General features: G+C 38.7%; 2 protein-coding genes across 2 annotated transcripts in view; both read left to right on the top strand.

The window, feature by feature from the left end:
• LOC140239195 (uncharacterized) overlaps positions 1-1,000 on the top strand; it is a 136,755-nt gene extending 135,755 nt beyond the window's left edge. The window contains 1 exon segment of the mRNA XM_072319075.1: positions 917-1,000. Within this exon segment, the coding sequence (XP_072175176.1) occupies positions 917-1,000 (84 nt within the window).
• Positions 1,001-1,322: 322 nt separating this feature from the next.
• The window catches only part of LOC140239194 (uncharacterized), a 32,398-nt gene continuing 17,447 nt past the window's right edge, over positions 1,323-16,273 (top strand). The window contains exons 1-2 of the mRNA XM_072319074.1: positions 1,323-1,412; positions 6,755-6,922. Of these exons, the coding sequence (XP_072175175.1) occupies positions 1,323-1,412; positions 6,755-6,922 (258 nt within the window). The remainder of the gene's footprint in view (positions 1,413-6,754; positions 6,923-16,273) is intronic.

The raw sequence follows: 16,273 nt of genomic DNA, 5'->3' as shown, positions 1-16,273 counted from the left end.
ACAATTTACTTCAAAATGTACTGATACCTTAAACAAGTGGGACTGTTTCAAGTCGATAAAACACGCAAAAAACCTGCATCAAATTGCACCATTTAAAACATCAAAATACAAAAAATGCTCACCGTGGGAGGGGGACACTCCCTCCCACATCCTCCCCCTCGCTCACCTTTCTCGCTCTTACTTGGCCGCGTTCATGATATTCAGTGTAGATATTAAAACAGGAAGTTTATTTGGATTATACTAATTCATAGGCAAATTGTTCAATAATAATCTACATCAAAATATGCTGCTACCTTAAACAAGTGGGGCTGTTTCAAGCAAAACATGCATCAAATTGCACCATTTACAACATCAAAATACAAAAAGTTCTCACCGTGGGAGGAGGGGGTGGGGACAACAGGCACTTCAAAACTCTCCCCCCCCCCTTGCTCGCTCCCTCGCATACTAACACCACCCCCCCCCCCCCCAAGATGAAATCCTAGCTACGCCGGTGCCCTTTCCCCGCTTGGTTTCCCTAAAAAAACAGTACTGATTGAGAGCTTCCTAATGTCTATCCAAAAAATCTCGTTACTAGTGTCAAAACGCACCCACCTTGAAAAAAAGCTGGTGACGCCCCTGAGTAACCAAAAAAGCCCTATCACTGTATGTAACCGCTGTGGGTATAGGTGCGGGGATCACGTGATAACTGGAGAGTGAAGGAAGAACGGAGGGAACGGGTTGAAGTGGATGAGCAGAAGGAAATCAAATCTTTAAGAAAATATGGGAAAAATTATGTATATATATATATATATATATATATATATATATATATATATATTTAATGGTCATATGGACGTATTCCTTATATTATGTTGCTGCAACGCTTCAATCAATAGAACACTGGAATGGACCTCACATCTCCCCTGCTGTATCGGAGGCTTACGCCAAGAGTATCTGCACCATGCCAAACCTTCAGAGGTTAAAGCTTCAGTATGTCAAGATAGCAGACGAATATAGATAGGGAGTTTATTGCAAAGAGATGGGGAAATACTGTAGTAACCGAAAAAGCCCTATCACCGTATGTAGCCGCTGCGGGTATAGGTGCGGGGATCACGTGATAACTGGAGAGTGAAGGAAGAACGGAGAGAACGGGTTGAAGTGGATGAGCAGAAGGAAATAAAATCTTTAAGAAAATATGAGCAAGATTATTGTATTTTTTAATGGTCATATCAATAATGTATTCCTTATATTATGTTGCTGCAAAGCTTCAATCAATACACCACGAGGAAGGACCTGACATCTCCCCTGCTGCATCAGAGGCTTACGCCAAGAGTATCTGCACCATGCCAAACCTTCAGACGTTACAGCTTCACCGTGTCAAGATAGCAGACGATTTCTTTCTTGCCCTCTGTATATCAGCAGCAGGATCGAAGGTATATGTTTCTTCTTTGCTTCATTTTGTTTCCAATGCATGGTAAACCTTCCTGCAATAAAAAACAACAACACAAAAACAAACAAACGAACAAACAAACAGATGATTGAGATACTAAGCGATGTTTTCACCGTGTTGGACTAAAAAGAATAGTTTGTTTCTTTCCATGTTGCGTAGTTTTAGCATAGTATTTTATGTTTATAGTTTTCACCTTTCTACATTTATGACAGGTTCATATTGGACACGATCACGTAATGCAAATGAGATGATGAAGGGATGGAAAGAAAACCCGTGATTTCTGTTTTCCATCATGAAGATAAATATTCATAACCTTTTTTGTTAATTATTTTATGTATTAGAGTGACTGTTATACTTGTTATTAATTTGTCTGTTTATATTTTTTATATCCATTGAATGATATAGAGCGCACATAAAAGCATGCGTTATGATAAGCTTTATGAATGTAGCATTTATTATTGATGACACTAAAGTTGATTCCTTATCGCGTAATACTGATGTTTCTAAGGGCAACACCTTAATTACGATATAACAAAAAATGAATAAAATAAAAACCATATCGCCGTAGCCGCTACGGGTATAGGTGCGGTGGCCACGTGATAACTGGAGACTGGAGGAAGAACGGAGAGAACGGGTTGAAGTGGATGAGCAGAAGGAAATCAATCTTTAAGAAATGATGGAGCAAGATTATTTCATGTCTTGTAAACAAAAAGCAGGACTTTAAAGTTGATACGTTGATGTATGGGGAGCCAATGGGGGGATTGGAGAACTGCATGGAGTATAATGTGGTCATATCTTGTTTTAAGGGTCATATCATTAATGTATTTCTTATATTTTGTTGCTGCAAAGCTTCAATCAATAACACACCTTTGCGGACCTGACATTTCCCCTGTTGTATCAGAGTCTTACCCCAAGAGTATCTGCACCATGCCAAACCTTCAGACGTTACACCTATATACAAAGTCAAAATAGCAGATGATTTTTTTTTTTCTTGCCCGTGTTACATCAGCAGCAGGAGCGAAAGTATCTTCTTTGCCTCATTTAGTTTCCAATGCATGGGAAACCTTCCTGCAATTAAAAAAAAAACAACTTACAAGGATTTTACAACAGACAAACACGACATAAAAGTAGCTATTTCAGTTTGTGGGGGGATCAACATAGACCGTTGGTCTTTCTATGGCTGATCCCAAGTGTTACAGCAAAGAATAGTTACATTGATGCAATACACACAAGAAAAACTATACTACAAAAGTGCATAATACATATAAGAAGGCAAGAGTAATCAAAGTGTGGTGCTTGTACACTGCATAAGACTTTAAATTTATAGTATATCTTTATGAACAAGGAATGATTTGTATCTTCTTTTAAATATTGAAAGTCTATTAGACAGCTTTATCACATTTGGCAAATCGTTCCATAGAACAGGTCCCGTATATTTCAAAGTGTATCTTGAAATGCAATATCTAAAATATGGGATATACAATCTATTCATCTGTCTAGTATTATATTTATTCTTATTTTGGATGAAGGAAGTATCAAGAAAACCTGGCAAAATGTTGTTTATATAATGTGTACATGAAAACAGCGAGAAAAAAATTTGTTCAAATAAAAAATCGTCAATAAGTTATGTTCTTTAAATAGAGGACCTGTGTGGCTAAAAAATGGTCTATTGCTAATCATACGGATTGCACGCTTTTGTACGATAAAAATACGCTGTAAAAGATACTTTGCACAATTTCCCATATTATGTTGCAATAAGATAGTTGAGGCATAATCAAAGTGTGATATAACTTAACAAGAATTTCAGAAGGTACGATTGCACGTAAACTATTGATTGATGATGAAGGGATGAAAAGAAAACCCGTTTTTTTTCCGTTTTCCATCATGAAGATAAATATTCATGAACCTTTTTGTTAATTATTGTATGTATTAGATTGATTGTTATACTTGTTATTCATTTGTTTGTTTATATTTTGTATCTCAATTGTACAGCGCACATAAAAGCATGCGTTATGATAAGATTTATGAATGTAGCATTTATTATTGATGACACTAAAGTTGATTCCTTCGCGCGTAATACTGATGTTTCTAAGTGCATTAATCCGGAAAAAAATGAGGACAGATACAGCATTATGTGTCTATGATATAACAGCAACAACAACAACAACAATAGCAAAATTAGGATTGAGTATAAGTTTTCAACAATGGTTTGACTTGGTCAACACTACCATTACGAATATAGATAGGGAGTTTATTGCAAAGAGATGGGGAAATACTGTAGTAACCAAAAAAGCCCTATCACCGTATGTAGCCGCTGCGGGTATAGGTGCGGGGATCACGTGATAACTGGAGACTGAAGGAAGAACGGAGAGAACGGGTTCAAGTGGATGAGCAGAAGGAAATAAAATCTTTAAGAAAATATAAGCAAGATTATTGTATTTTTTAATGGTCATATCAATAATGTATTCCTTATATTATGTTGCTGCAAAGCTTCAATCAATACACCACGAGGGAGGACCTTACATCTCCCCTGCTGCATCAGAGGCTTACGCCAAGAGTATCTGCACCATGCCAAACCTTCAGACGTTACAGCTTCACTATGTCGAGATAGCAGACGATTTCTTTCTTGCCCTCTGTACATCAGCTGCAGGAGCGAAGGTATATGTATCTTCTTTGCTTCATTTAGTTTTCAATGCATGGTAAACCTTCCTGCAATGAAAAAAACCACAAAAACAAACAAAAAACAAACAAAACAGATGATTGAGATACTAAACAATGTTTTCGCCGTGTTGGACTAAAAGGAATACAAGTAGTCTGTTTCTTTCCATGTTACATAGTCCTAGCAAAGTATTTCATGTTTATAGTTTTCACCTTTATACGTTTATGACAGGTTGATATGGGACACGATCACGTAATGCGAATAAAATGATAAAGGAATGGAAAGAAAACCTGTTTTTCCGTCTTCCATCATGAAGATGAATATTCATAACCCCTTTTTCTTAATTATTGTATATATCAGATTGGTTGTTATACTTGTTATTCATTTTGTTTATTTGTATCTTCTATACAGCGCATACTTAAAGAAGCATGTGTTTTTGATGCGCTTATGAATGTAGCATTTATTATTGATGACACTAAAGTTGATTCCTTATATAGCGCGTAATGCTGACGTTTCTAAGGGCTTTAATCCCGAAAGAAATGAGGTATAAAGTACCAGCATCATGTGCATACGATATAACAATAGCAACAGCAAGAACAACACAATTAGGATTGAATAAACAGATAAGTTTTTAACAATGAATTAACTTGGTCAGCACTTTAATTACGAATATGGATAGGAAGTTTTTTCTTGCAAAGAGATGGGGAAATAACAAAAAATGAATAAAATAAAAACCATATCGCCGTAGCCGCTACGGGTATAGGTGCGGTGGCCACGTGATAACTGGAGACTGGAGGAAGAACGGAGAGAACAGGTTGAAGTTGATGAGCAGAAGGAAATCAATCTTTAAGAAATGATGGAGCAAGATTATTTCATGTCTTGTAAACAAAACGCAGGACTTTAAAGTTGATACGTTGATGTATGGGGAGCCAATGGGGGGATTGGAGAACTGCATGGAGTATAATGTGGTCATATCTTGTTTTAAGGGTCATATCATTAATGTATTTCTTATATTTTGTTGCTGCAAAGCTTCAATCAATAACACACCTTTGCGGACCTGACATCTCCCCTGTTGTATCAGAGTCTTACCCCAAGAGTATCTGCACCATGCCAAACCTTCAGACGTTACACCTATATACAAAGTCAAAATAGCAGATGATTTTTTTTTCTTGCCCGTGTTACATCAGCAGCAGGAGCGAAAGTATCTTCTTTGCCTCATTTAGTTTCCAATGCATGGGAAACCTTCCTGCAATAAAAAAAAAAACAACTTACAAGGATTTTACAACAGACAAACACGACATAAAAGTAGCTATTTCAGTTTGTGGGGGGATCAACATAGACCGTTGGTCTTTCTATGGCTGATCCCAAGTGTTACAGCAAAGAATAGTTACATTGATGCAATACACACAAGAAAAACTATACTACAAAAGTGCATAATACATATAAGAAGGCAAGAGTAATCAAAGTGTGGTGCTTGTACACTGCATAAGACTTCAAATTTATAATATATCTTTATGAACAAGGAATGATTTGTATCTTCTTTTAAATATTGAAAGTCTATTAGACAGCTTTATCACATTTGGCAAATCGTTCCATAGAACAGGTCCCGTATATTTCAAAGTGTATCTTGAAATGCAATATCTAAAATTTGGGATATACAATCTATTCATCTGTCTAGTATTATATTTATTCTTATTTTGGATGAAGGAAGTATCAAGAAAACCTGGCAAAATGTTGTTTATATATGTGTACATGAAAACAGCGAGAAAAAAATTTGTTCAAATAAAAAATCGTCAATAAGTTATGTTCTTTAAATAGAGGACCTGTGTGGCTAAAAAATGGTCTATTGCTAATCATACGGATTGCACGCTTTTGTACGATAAAAATACGCTGTAAAAGATACTTTGCACAATTTCCCATATTATGTTGCAATAAGATAATTGAGGCATAATCAAAGTGTGATATAACTTAACAAGAATTTCAGAAGGTACGATTGCACGTAAACTATTGATTGATGATGAAGGGATGAAAAGAAAACCCGTTTTTTTTCCGTTTTCCATCATGAAGATAAATATTCATGAACCTTTTTGTTAATTATTGTATGTATTAGATTGATTGTTATACTTGTTATTCATTTGTTTGTTTATATTTTGTATCTCAATTGTACAGCGCACATAAAAGCATGCGTTATGATAAGATTTATGAATGTAGCATTTATTATTGATGACACTAAAGTTGATTCCTTCGCGCGTCATACTGATGTTTCTAAGTGCATTAATCCGGAAAAAATGAGGACAGATACAGCATTATGTGTCTATGATATAACAGCAACAACAACAACAACAATAGCAAAATTAGGATTGAGTATAAGTTTTCAACAATGGTTTGACTTGGTCAACACTACCATTACGAATATAGATAGGGAGTTTATTGCAAAGAGATGGGGAAATACTGTAGTAACCGAAAAAGCCCTATCACCGTATGTAGCCGCTGCGGGTATAGGTGCGGGGATCACGTGATAACTGGAGAGTGAAGGAAGAACGGAGAGAACGGGTTCAAGTGGATGAGCAGAAGGAAATAAAATCTTTAAGAAAATATGAGCAAGATTATTGTATTTTTTAATGGTCATATCAATAATGTATTCCTTATATTATGTTGCTGCAAAGCTTCAATCAATACACCACGAGGTAGGACCTGACATCTCCCCTGCTGCATCAGAGGCTTACGCCAAGAGTATCTGCACCATGCCAAACCTTCAGACGTTACAGCTTCACTATGTCGAGATAGCAGACGATTTCTTTCTTGCCCTCTGTACATCAGCTGCAGGAGCGAAGGTATATGTATCTTCTTTGCTTCATTTAGTTTTCAATGCATGGTAAACCTTCCTGCAATGAAAAAAACCACAAAAACAAACAAAAAACAAACAAACAGATGATTGAGATACTAAACAATGTTTTCGCCGTGTTGGACTAAAAGGAATACAAGTAGTCTGTTTCTTTCCATGTTACATAGTCCTAGCAAAGTATTTCATGTTTATAGTTTTCACCTTTATACGTTTATGACAGGTTGATATGGGACACGATCACGTAATGCGAATAAAATGATAAAGGAATGGAAAGAAAACCTGTTTTTCCGTCTTCCATCATGAAGATGAATATTCATAACCCCTTTTTCTTAATTATTGTATATATCAGATTGGTTGTTATACTTGTTATTCATTTTGTTTATTTGTATCTTCTAAATGACTTGTACAGCGCATACTTAAAGAAGCATGTGTTTTTGATGCGCTTATGAATGTAGCATTTATTATTGATGACACTAAAGTTGATTCCTTATATAGCGCGTAATGCTTACGTTTTTAAGGGCTTTAATCCCGAAAGAAATGAGGTATAAAGTACCAGCATCATGTGCATACGATATAACAATAGCAACAACAAGAACAACACAATTAGGATTGAATAAACAGATAAGTTTTTAACAATGAATTAACTTGGTCAGCACTTTAATTACGAATATGGATAGGAAGTTTTTTCTTGCAAAGAGATGGGGAAATAACAAAAAATGAATAAAATAAAAACCATATCGCCGTAGCCGCTACGGGTATAGGTGCGGTGGCCACGTGATAACTGGAGACTGGAGGAAGAACGGAGAGAACGGTGTCATGCACCAACAGAACACCCGTCAGCACCGACATAACATCTGTCAGACACCGACAAAACATTCTTGGATCAGCACCGAATGACTGCGACTGTTCACGCCATGTTTGCCAACTCCAACTCTCATGTCCCGAATGGACACTTTTATTCCACCCCACCCTGGTTTCACCAAGGCACATTACGGTTCTCCGTCACACCTCCCCCCAACAAGAGGAAAGTTATGAATGTAACTTTTCGACTATAAACACCTTCGTTGTAAGGCTTGCTTCACTGTTCTTGCTTACTATTCAGCTTACATGATTACAAACTCAAAAAGTTTTGTGTTGTTTTCTTACAACCTCACCTGGCATACTACATTGTACACTTATAATGACTGATTTTGAGCCTTATCAGAATCAGTTCACTCCGGCATCATATTGTCCACCTTTAGAACAATATATGAAAACTTGACAAGCCCCCTACAAAACATGTAAATACGCAAATCAACAGTCTACAGTACACATGTGAAACTGTTTTCAACGGGTGCACATACTATGGAAAGATTACACCAAATGTAATCAATCATTTCTCCAGTAGTATCAATATTTTGACTGAGACTGTGCTTTCTGGTAGTCTCGACTGTAATTATATCCTAGCATACTTGACCAATAAACTTACATAACTTCAGGCATGAATAGTATTTTGTTTTTGGTAACACATACACTTCATCTTTAAATGTGAAAACCAAAAATACACTTTCTTCACGAAATTGTTCTGACTGTTGCAAAGATACATGTATGTCTGTTTCTCCAACACAAACTTTCATTGGAGTTTCACTGAATGTGGTAACAGCACGCATCTCTTGATTATAACAAAATCGTATTTAAACACGTCAACACATGTGTACATCTACTCAATGTACTTGCTAATACATCTTATACTTATGTCAACTCTGCGTCATACGTTAGCCAAAACAACAACAAAATTTTGAACATCGGACATGTATTTTTGTCCCTTCACACATATGTACTGTCACGCGATAAGATGTTGCAATATATGTGCAAACTCTGGAAAATACCGAGATCATACTCGACACACAAATGTGACGCTGTCACTCTGTAACGAAATACATATACAGGTTATTAATTTGCAAAAGTGACATTATAACATCTTGGCTTCTTTATGCCTCACCGTCACTCAACACTTTTTCATTTATACAAAACAACACAAATTCTTGTGTTTTAACACAAATGGTTGATATAAAACTCAAAATTTGATCAACAGTTTTCCTGTGACTGGCCGGTTGTGTTTTGCTATACCGTTTTTGCATTTGCTAGCATCAACTCGGTAACGTATCGGTATACATACAAATCTGAATCCTTTGATTCTTTGGGATATATTGAATGAAATCAAAATACATGTAGAAGTGTGCAACTGAAGCACAACTTTCTCTGTAATCTTACACACCACAAATGCTGTATCCGGGCGCTTCCTGTAATGTTGGGTTTTCAAATATCATACAATGCTTGGCTCGTAACACATCATGAAATTTTTCAAGTGATGTCTCCTTATAAAGACAGAATATTGTGTACTAGTACTTTCTCATACTTCCTAGCAGCACTCACATATACTGTTTTCGCTTAAAACAAACATGATTAGCATAAATACAATTTCTTCCTTGACAGATCCTTGGGAAAGGAAGAAAACTGAACGAGAATACATAAACACATGTATACTTTGTCATATACAAAAAAAAAAATCAACATCAGCTTCTTATCGGTTTTGAGTCTTGTTTGAAATGTTCAGCTTGATGTAGGTTTCACTGTAGATTTGATATTGTTATCGTTCGGCAACATTATCAGCGCGCGCACAGTTTCAAACTCGCGATAAAGCGTCTGCTAATTTGTTGTCCTTTCCTGCTATGTGCACAATTCTCAGTGGGTACGGTTGGAGAATCAAACTCCAACGGAAGAGACGCTGATTCTTGTGCTTGAAGCGTTCTAAGAATGTCAATGGGTTATGGTCAGTGTACACCACGATGTCTCTTCCACTGTCCAAATACGCTTCGAAATGTTGCACGGCTAGAACGACACTGAGGCATTCCTTCTCCACAGTTGAATACTTTTGCTGATGGCGATTCAGTTTTTTGGAGAAGAAACACACGGGTTTGCTGTGTCCGTTGTCGTCGTCCTGAAGCAGCACGGCTCCTACTCCTCGGTCACTAGCATCCGTAGCTAGCTGGAAGCTCCTCTCGAAGTTTGGTGCGATAAGCACGGGATCGTTCATGAGGACGGCCTTCAGCTTCTGGAACGCATCCTGGCAGCTCGCCGACCACTGGAACGTTGTACCCTTTTTCAGCAGGTCTGTCAAGGGCACCACCAGGTGACTGAAGTTGGGGACGAATCTCCGGTAGAATCCGCACATTCCCAAAAAGCGCTGAAGCTCCCGTTTCGATGACGGCACTGGGAAGTCCACGATGGCTCGGACCTTAGCATCTCGTGGTGCGACGCTACCTCGGCCTACCTTGTGACCTAGGTAAGTCACACAAGCTTTTCCAAACTCGCATTTGGCCAGATTCACCACGAGTCCTGCATGTGACAACCTCTGGAACAGCTCTCGAAGATGAGCAACATGCTCCTCCCACGTATTGCTGAAAACCAACACATCGTCTATATAGACAACACAGTTATCATGACCAGCAATAACTCGATTCATCATCCGTTGAAAAGTTGCGGGGGAATTTTTCATCCCGAAGGGCATGACACGACACTGGTATAACCCAGAGGGTGTGACAAACGCCGAGATCTCTCTTGCATCTTTGTCTAATGGCACCTGCCAATACCCTTTCATCAAATCCAATTTGCTGACATACTCAGCACTTCCTACCCGATCAATACATTCCTCAATCAAAGGAAGCGGAAACGAATCAGTCTTGGTTATGGTATTGACCTTCCTGTAATCGATACAAAACCTGGACGTTCCGTCTGCCTTTGGGACTAGCACTACTGGGGAACTCCAGTTTGAGTTACTAGGCTCTATGATTCCATTTGCAAGCATGAAATCTATCTCCCTATCCACCTGTTCTCTCTTAGCAGGATGAATCCGATATGGATGCTGCTTAATGGGTGCATTTTCACCCACATCTACTGTATGAACAGTATCTTTCGCACAGCCCAATTTATCACTGCAAACCTCCGGAAATTCCTGGAAGATGTCGACAACATCTTGCCTCTCCGAATCTGACATATGACTGAGCAGTAACTCTGGATTTTCTAGTGCCTTTGAGTTCTCTACTCGCGGAATCATTCCTGACTTGAAACTCACACTCTGAGAATCTGCAGCATCAGGTTCACACTCTTCTGCACTTTTCTCAGCACTGTGCAAGACACTCTCACTCACAACTGCACCTACGTCTTGTACCATCACACGGCTAAATAACTCCTCAAAAGCCGGAATAGGAATCAACGGCGCAGATCTAATGGCATGTTGTGGTTTTTCTACCACTTGACATTCATGACACGTTCGACAAAATTCAGACACATCCTTTCTCATCTTGGGCCAGAAGAAATGAGTTCTGATTCTACACAAAGTCTTCTTGACACCCAAGTGTCCGGCCACTGGAATTTCATGTGCAAGACGTAGAATTTCCTTTCGATACGGCGGAGGAACAACTATCTGGTCGACAACCGTCCAGTCCTCATCTGCGGGACGATCTGGAGGACGCCATTTCCTCATCAAAACACCAGACTTTACATAGAAACATTCTGGCACTCCCTTCGCCTCATCTTCTGTCAATGCACTCTCTCTCAACTTCAACAACTCCTCATCTTCCATCTGTGCTTTGATTAAAGCCTGCTGACTGAACACACCTTCTCCCCAACTTTGTTCTCTTTCATCTTCACTAGTCACCTTTCCAAAGAATGTGTCACCAAGAGAAATTTCACTTTCAGACTCCTTTCTCTCACGCTCTGCCTCACTTGCTCGAAACCTTGTGATAGCACATGTTGGAAATACTTCTGGAAATTCATCGACAAGTTTTTCAGTTTCCTGCTCGTACACTGGGACTTCGGAAACAACCGGAAGGACACTCACTCGACCTCCTGCAAGGTCATTACCAAGCAAAAAGGAAACTCCATCCATGGGGAGAAATGGAACAATTCCCACAATCACTTCCCCTGAAATCAGTCCACTATCCAAATTCACTCGGAATAGAGGGACCGCCTGTGTTCCTCCGTTGACATCATGTATCAGTACCTTTCTACCCGTGTTACAGTCTATGGGCATACTCTTCACATCTCCTACCATGAGGGACTGTGTAGCTCCAGTATCACGAAGTATGACAACCGGTACTCTAACTTCAGCAATGGTAACTATACCCTTGGAAATGAAGTCCTTGTACTTTTCATCCACACGACCACTTGAACATGTATCTGTCATTTTTGAGACACTGCTTTTCACAACATTTGGGTGACGCTGTTCATCACTTACACTTGACTTAACAAAACCATTGGTGGCTGTCTGGTTCTGTTTCTCTTTTGTTTCAGCATCTGAACTGTTCTGTGTACGTGTGTCTGCATGGACTAAACCATGTGTTGCTCTTTGCTTTTGTTTTTCTTTTGCTTCATTTTGTCCCAGCAATCGCTTACATTCGGACTTAATGTGACCTATTTTCCCACAGAAAAAGCATCTCACTTCTTTGTATTGAGGCCGTGGCGATTTTGGTCGCTCTTTCTGTGATTCAGTCTTTACTTTATCCCTGCATTCACTATGACTACTATGCCACTTTTGAGTGTCAGGATTTCTCAACTGATCAAACTTCCTCTTTCCCGCAGGACTTTTTGTTTTCACTTTATGTGTCAACTCATACTGGTCAGCGGTGACTGCTGCACTCTTTACATCATGTACTCTTCGATCTTCCAAATATGTTCTCAAATCTGGAGGTGTCGATTTCTTGAACTCCTCCATCAACACTATCTCTCTCAAATTATCATAAGTGAGATCTACTTTCATTGATCGAACCCATCGATCAAACATGATTTCTTTTTCTCTCTGAAACTCTACGTAGGTCTGTCCCGAACCTCTCCTATATCCTCGAAACTTTTGCCTGTAAGCTTCTGGGACTAACTGATAGGCAAGAAGGACTGCTTCCTTAACTGTGTCATAGTTATTTGCCTCCTCATCCGAGAGAGCAGACACTACTGAATGTGCCTTGCCTGTGAGCTTTTGTTGTACTATCATAGACCAATATTTCTTCTCCCACTCCAAATTCCTGGCTATTCTCTCAAAGGAGAAAAAGAAAGAGTCTACATCCTCTTCATCAAAGCGAGGGACCGTGTTTGCCATTTTTGCAATGTCGGGCGTCTTTGGTCTCGACATAGTAACATTAGGCCTATCCCCTGGGACGCTACTGGCCTGGGCCTGGGTCAACTCAATTTGACGTTGCATTAACTCTTGTTCGAGTCTCAGATTTTCTGCCTTCATTTTTTCTTTTTCTAACTCCAATCTAGCAAGTTCTAGTTGTGTGGAATCTACCCTCATCTCACTAGGTCTAGTAATAGTAGTAGTACTTGGAGCAGTTTTTCTACCAGCACTCTCAATCTCATCTGTACTCTCACTCTGGTCTGTGTGTTCATTTTCTACACCACCCAGTTCAAGCTTCTTCACCAGAACTGCAAAGATTTCTTTCTTTCGACTACACTCTCTGATATCAGCATCTACATGAGTTGCAACCTCAATCAATTGGGCTTTCACTAACCCTCTCAATCTATCAAGAGTGACGTCTTTCACAAACTCTGCAGCATCGAACTTGGCTGCCATGATTATTCACATCTAGCTTTCCGACTAGATTTCAAGACTACGTCGCTAACGCAACTTCCTACAGTACACTCCACTGCGTACCGAACTACGAGAATAGTCTAAGCAATTCAGACCGGACAAACACTCGTATATCTCGAGGCCAATTTCCTCGTAAAGCCACATCTAACGATGCTAATCCAAATAACCAGAAAGTGACACACTAATCTGATCGAATGACATAACGGAAACGATAATACGTACCCTTCCTTTCCAGCAATCAATGCTGCAACCCTGGTATTCAGCTAGCGAGAAGACCAGAACAAGTGCGCAAAAGTACAAAACATACTCATCGCATCGCTTCGCGAATCGCACTTCCATTCACAACCACTGCTAACGCAGCCCCATTACACATACCGTGCAATGTCACGCAGTATACAATACCGCTACGAACAGTACGAACGACACTGTTACGTTCGCTACCCTGTGTACACATCTCGCATGAGTGCGAACACTACACACATATGCTTCCAGCGGGCATCAATACTTACAACGATGTACCAAACACCGAAATAACTACCCAAAAGACAGCCTGTTTGTATGTTCATTTCCCGGACATGTTCCCCACATGTCATGCACCAACAGAACACCCGTCAGCACCGACATAACATCTGTCAGACACCGACAAAACATTCTTGGATCAGCACCGAATGACTGCGACTGTTCACGCCATGTTTGCCAACTCCAACTCTCATGTCCCGAATGGACACTTTTATTCCACCCCACCCTGGTTTCACCAAGGCACATTACGGTTCTCCGTCACAACGGGTTGAAGTGGATGAGCAGAAGGAAATCAATCTTTAAGAAATGATGGAGCAAGATTATTTCATGTCTTGTAAACAAAAAGCAGGACTTTAAAGTTGATACGTTGATGTATGGGGAGCCAATGGGGGGATTGGAGAACTGCATGGAGTATAATGTGGTCATATCTTGTTTTAAGGGTCATATCATTAATGTATTTCTTATATTTTGTTGCTGCAAAGCTTCAATCAATAACACACCTTTGCGGACCTGACATCTCCCTTGTTGTATCAGAGTCTTACCCCAAGAGTATCTGCACCATGCCAAACCTTCAGACGTTACACCTATATACAAAGTCAAAATAGCAGATGTTTTTATTTTCTTGCCCGTGTTACATCAGCAGCAGGAGCGAAAGTATCTTCTTTGCCTCATTTAGTTTCCAATGCATGGGAAACTTTCCTGCAATTAAAAAAAAACAACTTACAAGGATTTTACAACAGACAAACACGACATAAAAGTAGCTATTTCAGTTTGTGGGGGGATCAACATAGACCGTTGGTCTTTCTATGGCTGATCCCAAGTGTTACAGCAAAGAATAGTTACATTGATGCAATACACACAAGAAAAACTATACTACAAAAGTGCATAATACATATAAGAAGGCAAGAGTAATCAAAGTGTGGTGCTTGTACACTGCATAAGACTTCAAATTTATAATATATCTTTATGAACAAGGAATGATTTGTATCTTCTTTTAAATATTGAAAGTCTATTAGACAGCTTTATCACATTTGGCAAATCGTTCCATAGAACAGGTCCCGTATATTTCAAAGTGTATCTTGAAATGCAATATCTAAAATTTGGGATATACAATCTATTCATCTGTCTAGTATTATATTTATTCTTATTTTGGATGAAGGAAGTATCGAGAAAACCTGGCAAAATGTTGTTTATATATGTGTACATGAAAACAGCGAGAAAAAAATTTGTTCAAATAAAAAATCGTCAATAAGTTATGTTCTTTAAATAGAGGACCTATGTGGCTAAAAAATGGTCTATTGCTAATCATACGGATTGCACGCTTTTGTACGATAAAAATACGCTGTAAAAGATACTTTGCACAATTTCCCATATTATGTTGCAATAAGATAATTGAGGCATAATCAAAGTGTGATATAACTTAACAAGAATTTCATAAGGTACGATTGCACGTAAACTATTGATTGATGATGAAGGGATGAAAAGAAAACCCGTTTTTTTTTTCCGTTTTCCATCATGAAGATAAATATTCATGAACCTTTTTGGTAATTATTGTATGTATTAGATTGATTGTTATACTTGTTATTCATTTGTTTGTTTATATTTTGTATCTCCATTGTACAGCGCACATAAAAGCATGCGTTATGATAAGATTTATGAATGTAGCATTTATTATTGATGACACTAAAGTTGATTCCTTAGCGCGTAATACTGCTGTTTCTAAGTGCATTAATCCGGAAAAAAAATGAGGACAGATACAGCATTATGTGTCTATGATATAACAGCAACAACAACAACAACAATAGCAAAACTAGGATTGAGTATAAGTTTTCAACAATGGTTTGACTTGGTCAACACTACCATTACGAATATAGATAGGGAGTTTATTGCAAAGAGATGGGGAAATACTGTAGTAACCGAAAAAGCCCTATCACCGTATGTATAGCCGCTGCGGGTATAGGTGCGGGGATCACGTGATAACTGGAGAGTGAAGGAAGAACGGAGAGAACGGGTTCAAGTGGATGAGCAGAAGGAAATAAAATCTTTAAAAAAATATGAGCAAGATTATTGTATTTTTTAATGGTCATATCAATAATGTATTCCTTATATTATGTTGCTGCAAAGCTTCAATCAATACACCACGAGGGAGGACCTTACATCTCCCCTGCTGCATCAGAGGCTTACGCCAAGAGTATC

This window comes from Diadema setosum, chromosome 15 (assembly GCF_964275005.1).
Source record: "Diadema setosum chromosome 15, eeDiaSeto1, whole genome shotgun sequence".
In the NCBI taxonomy this organism is placed as follows: Eukaryota; Metazoa; Echinodermata; class Echinoidea; order Diadematoida; family Diadematidae; genus Diadema; species Diadema setosum.
Note: the sequence above shows the minus strand (reverse complement) of the source record. Positions and strands in the feature narration are given on the sequence as shown.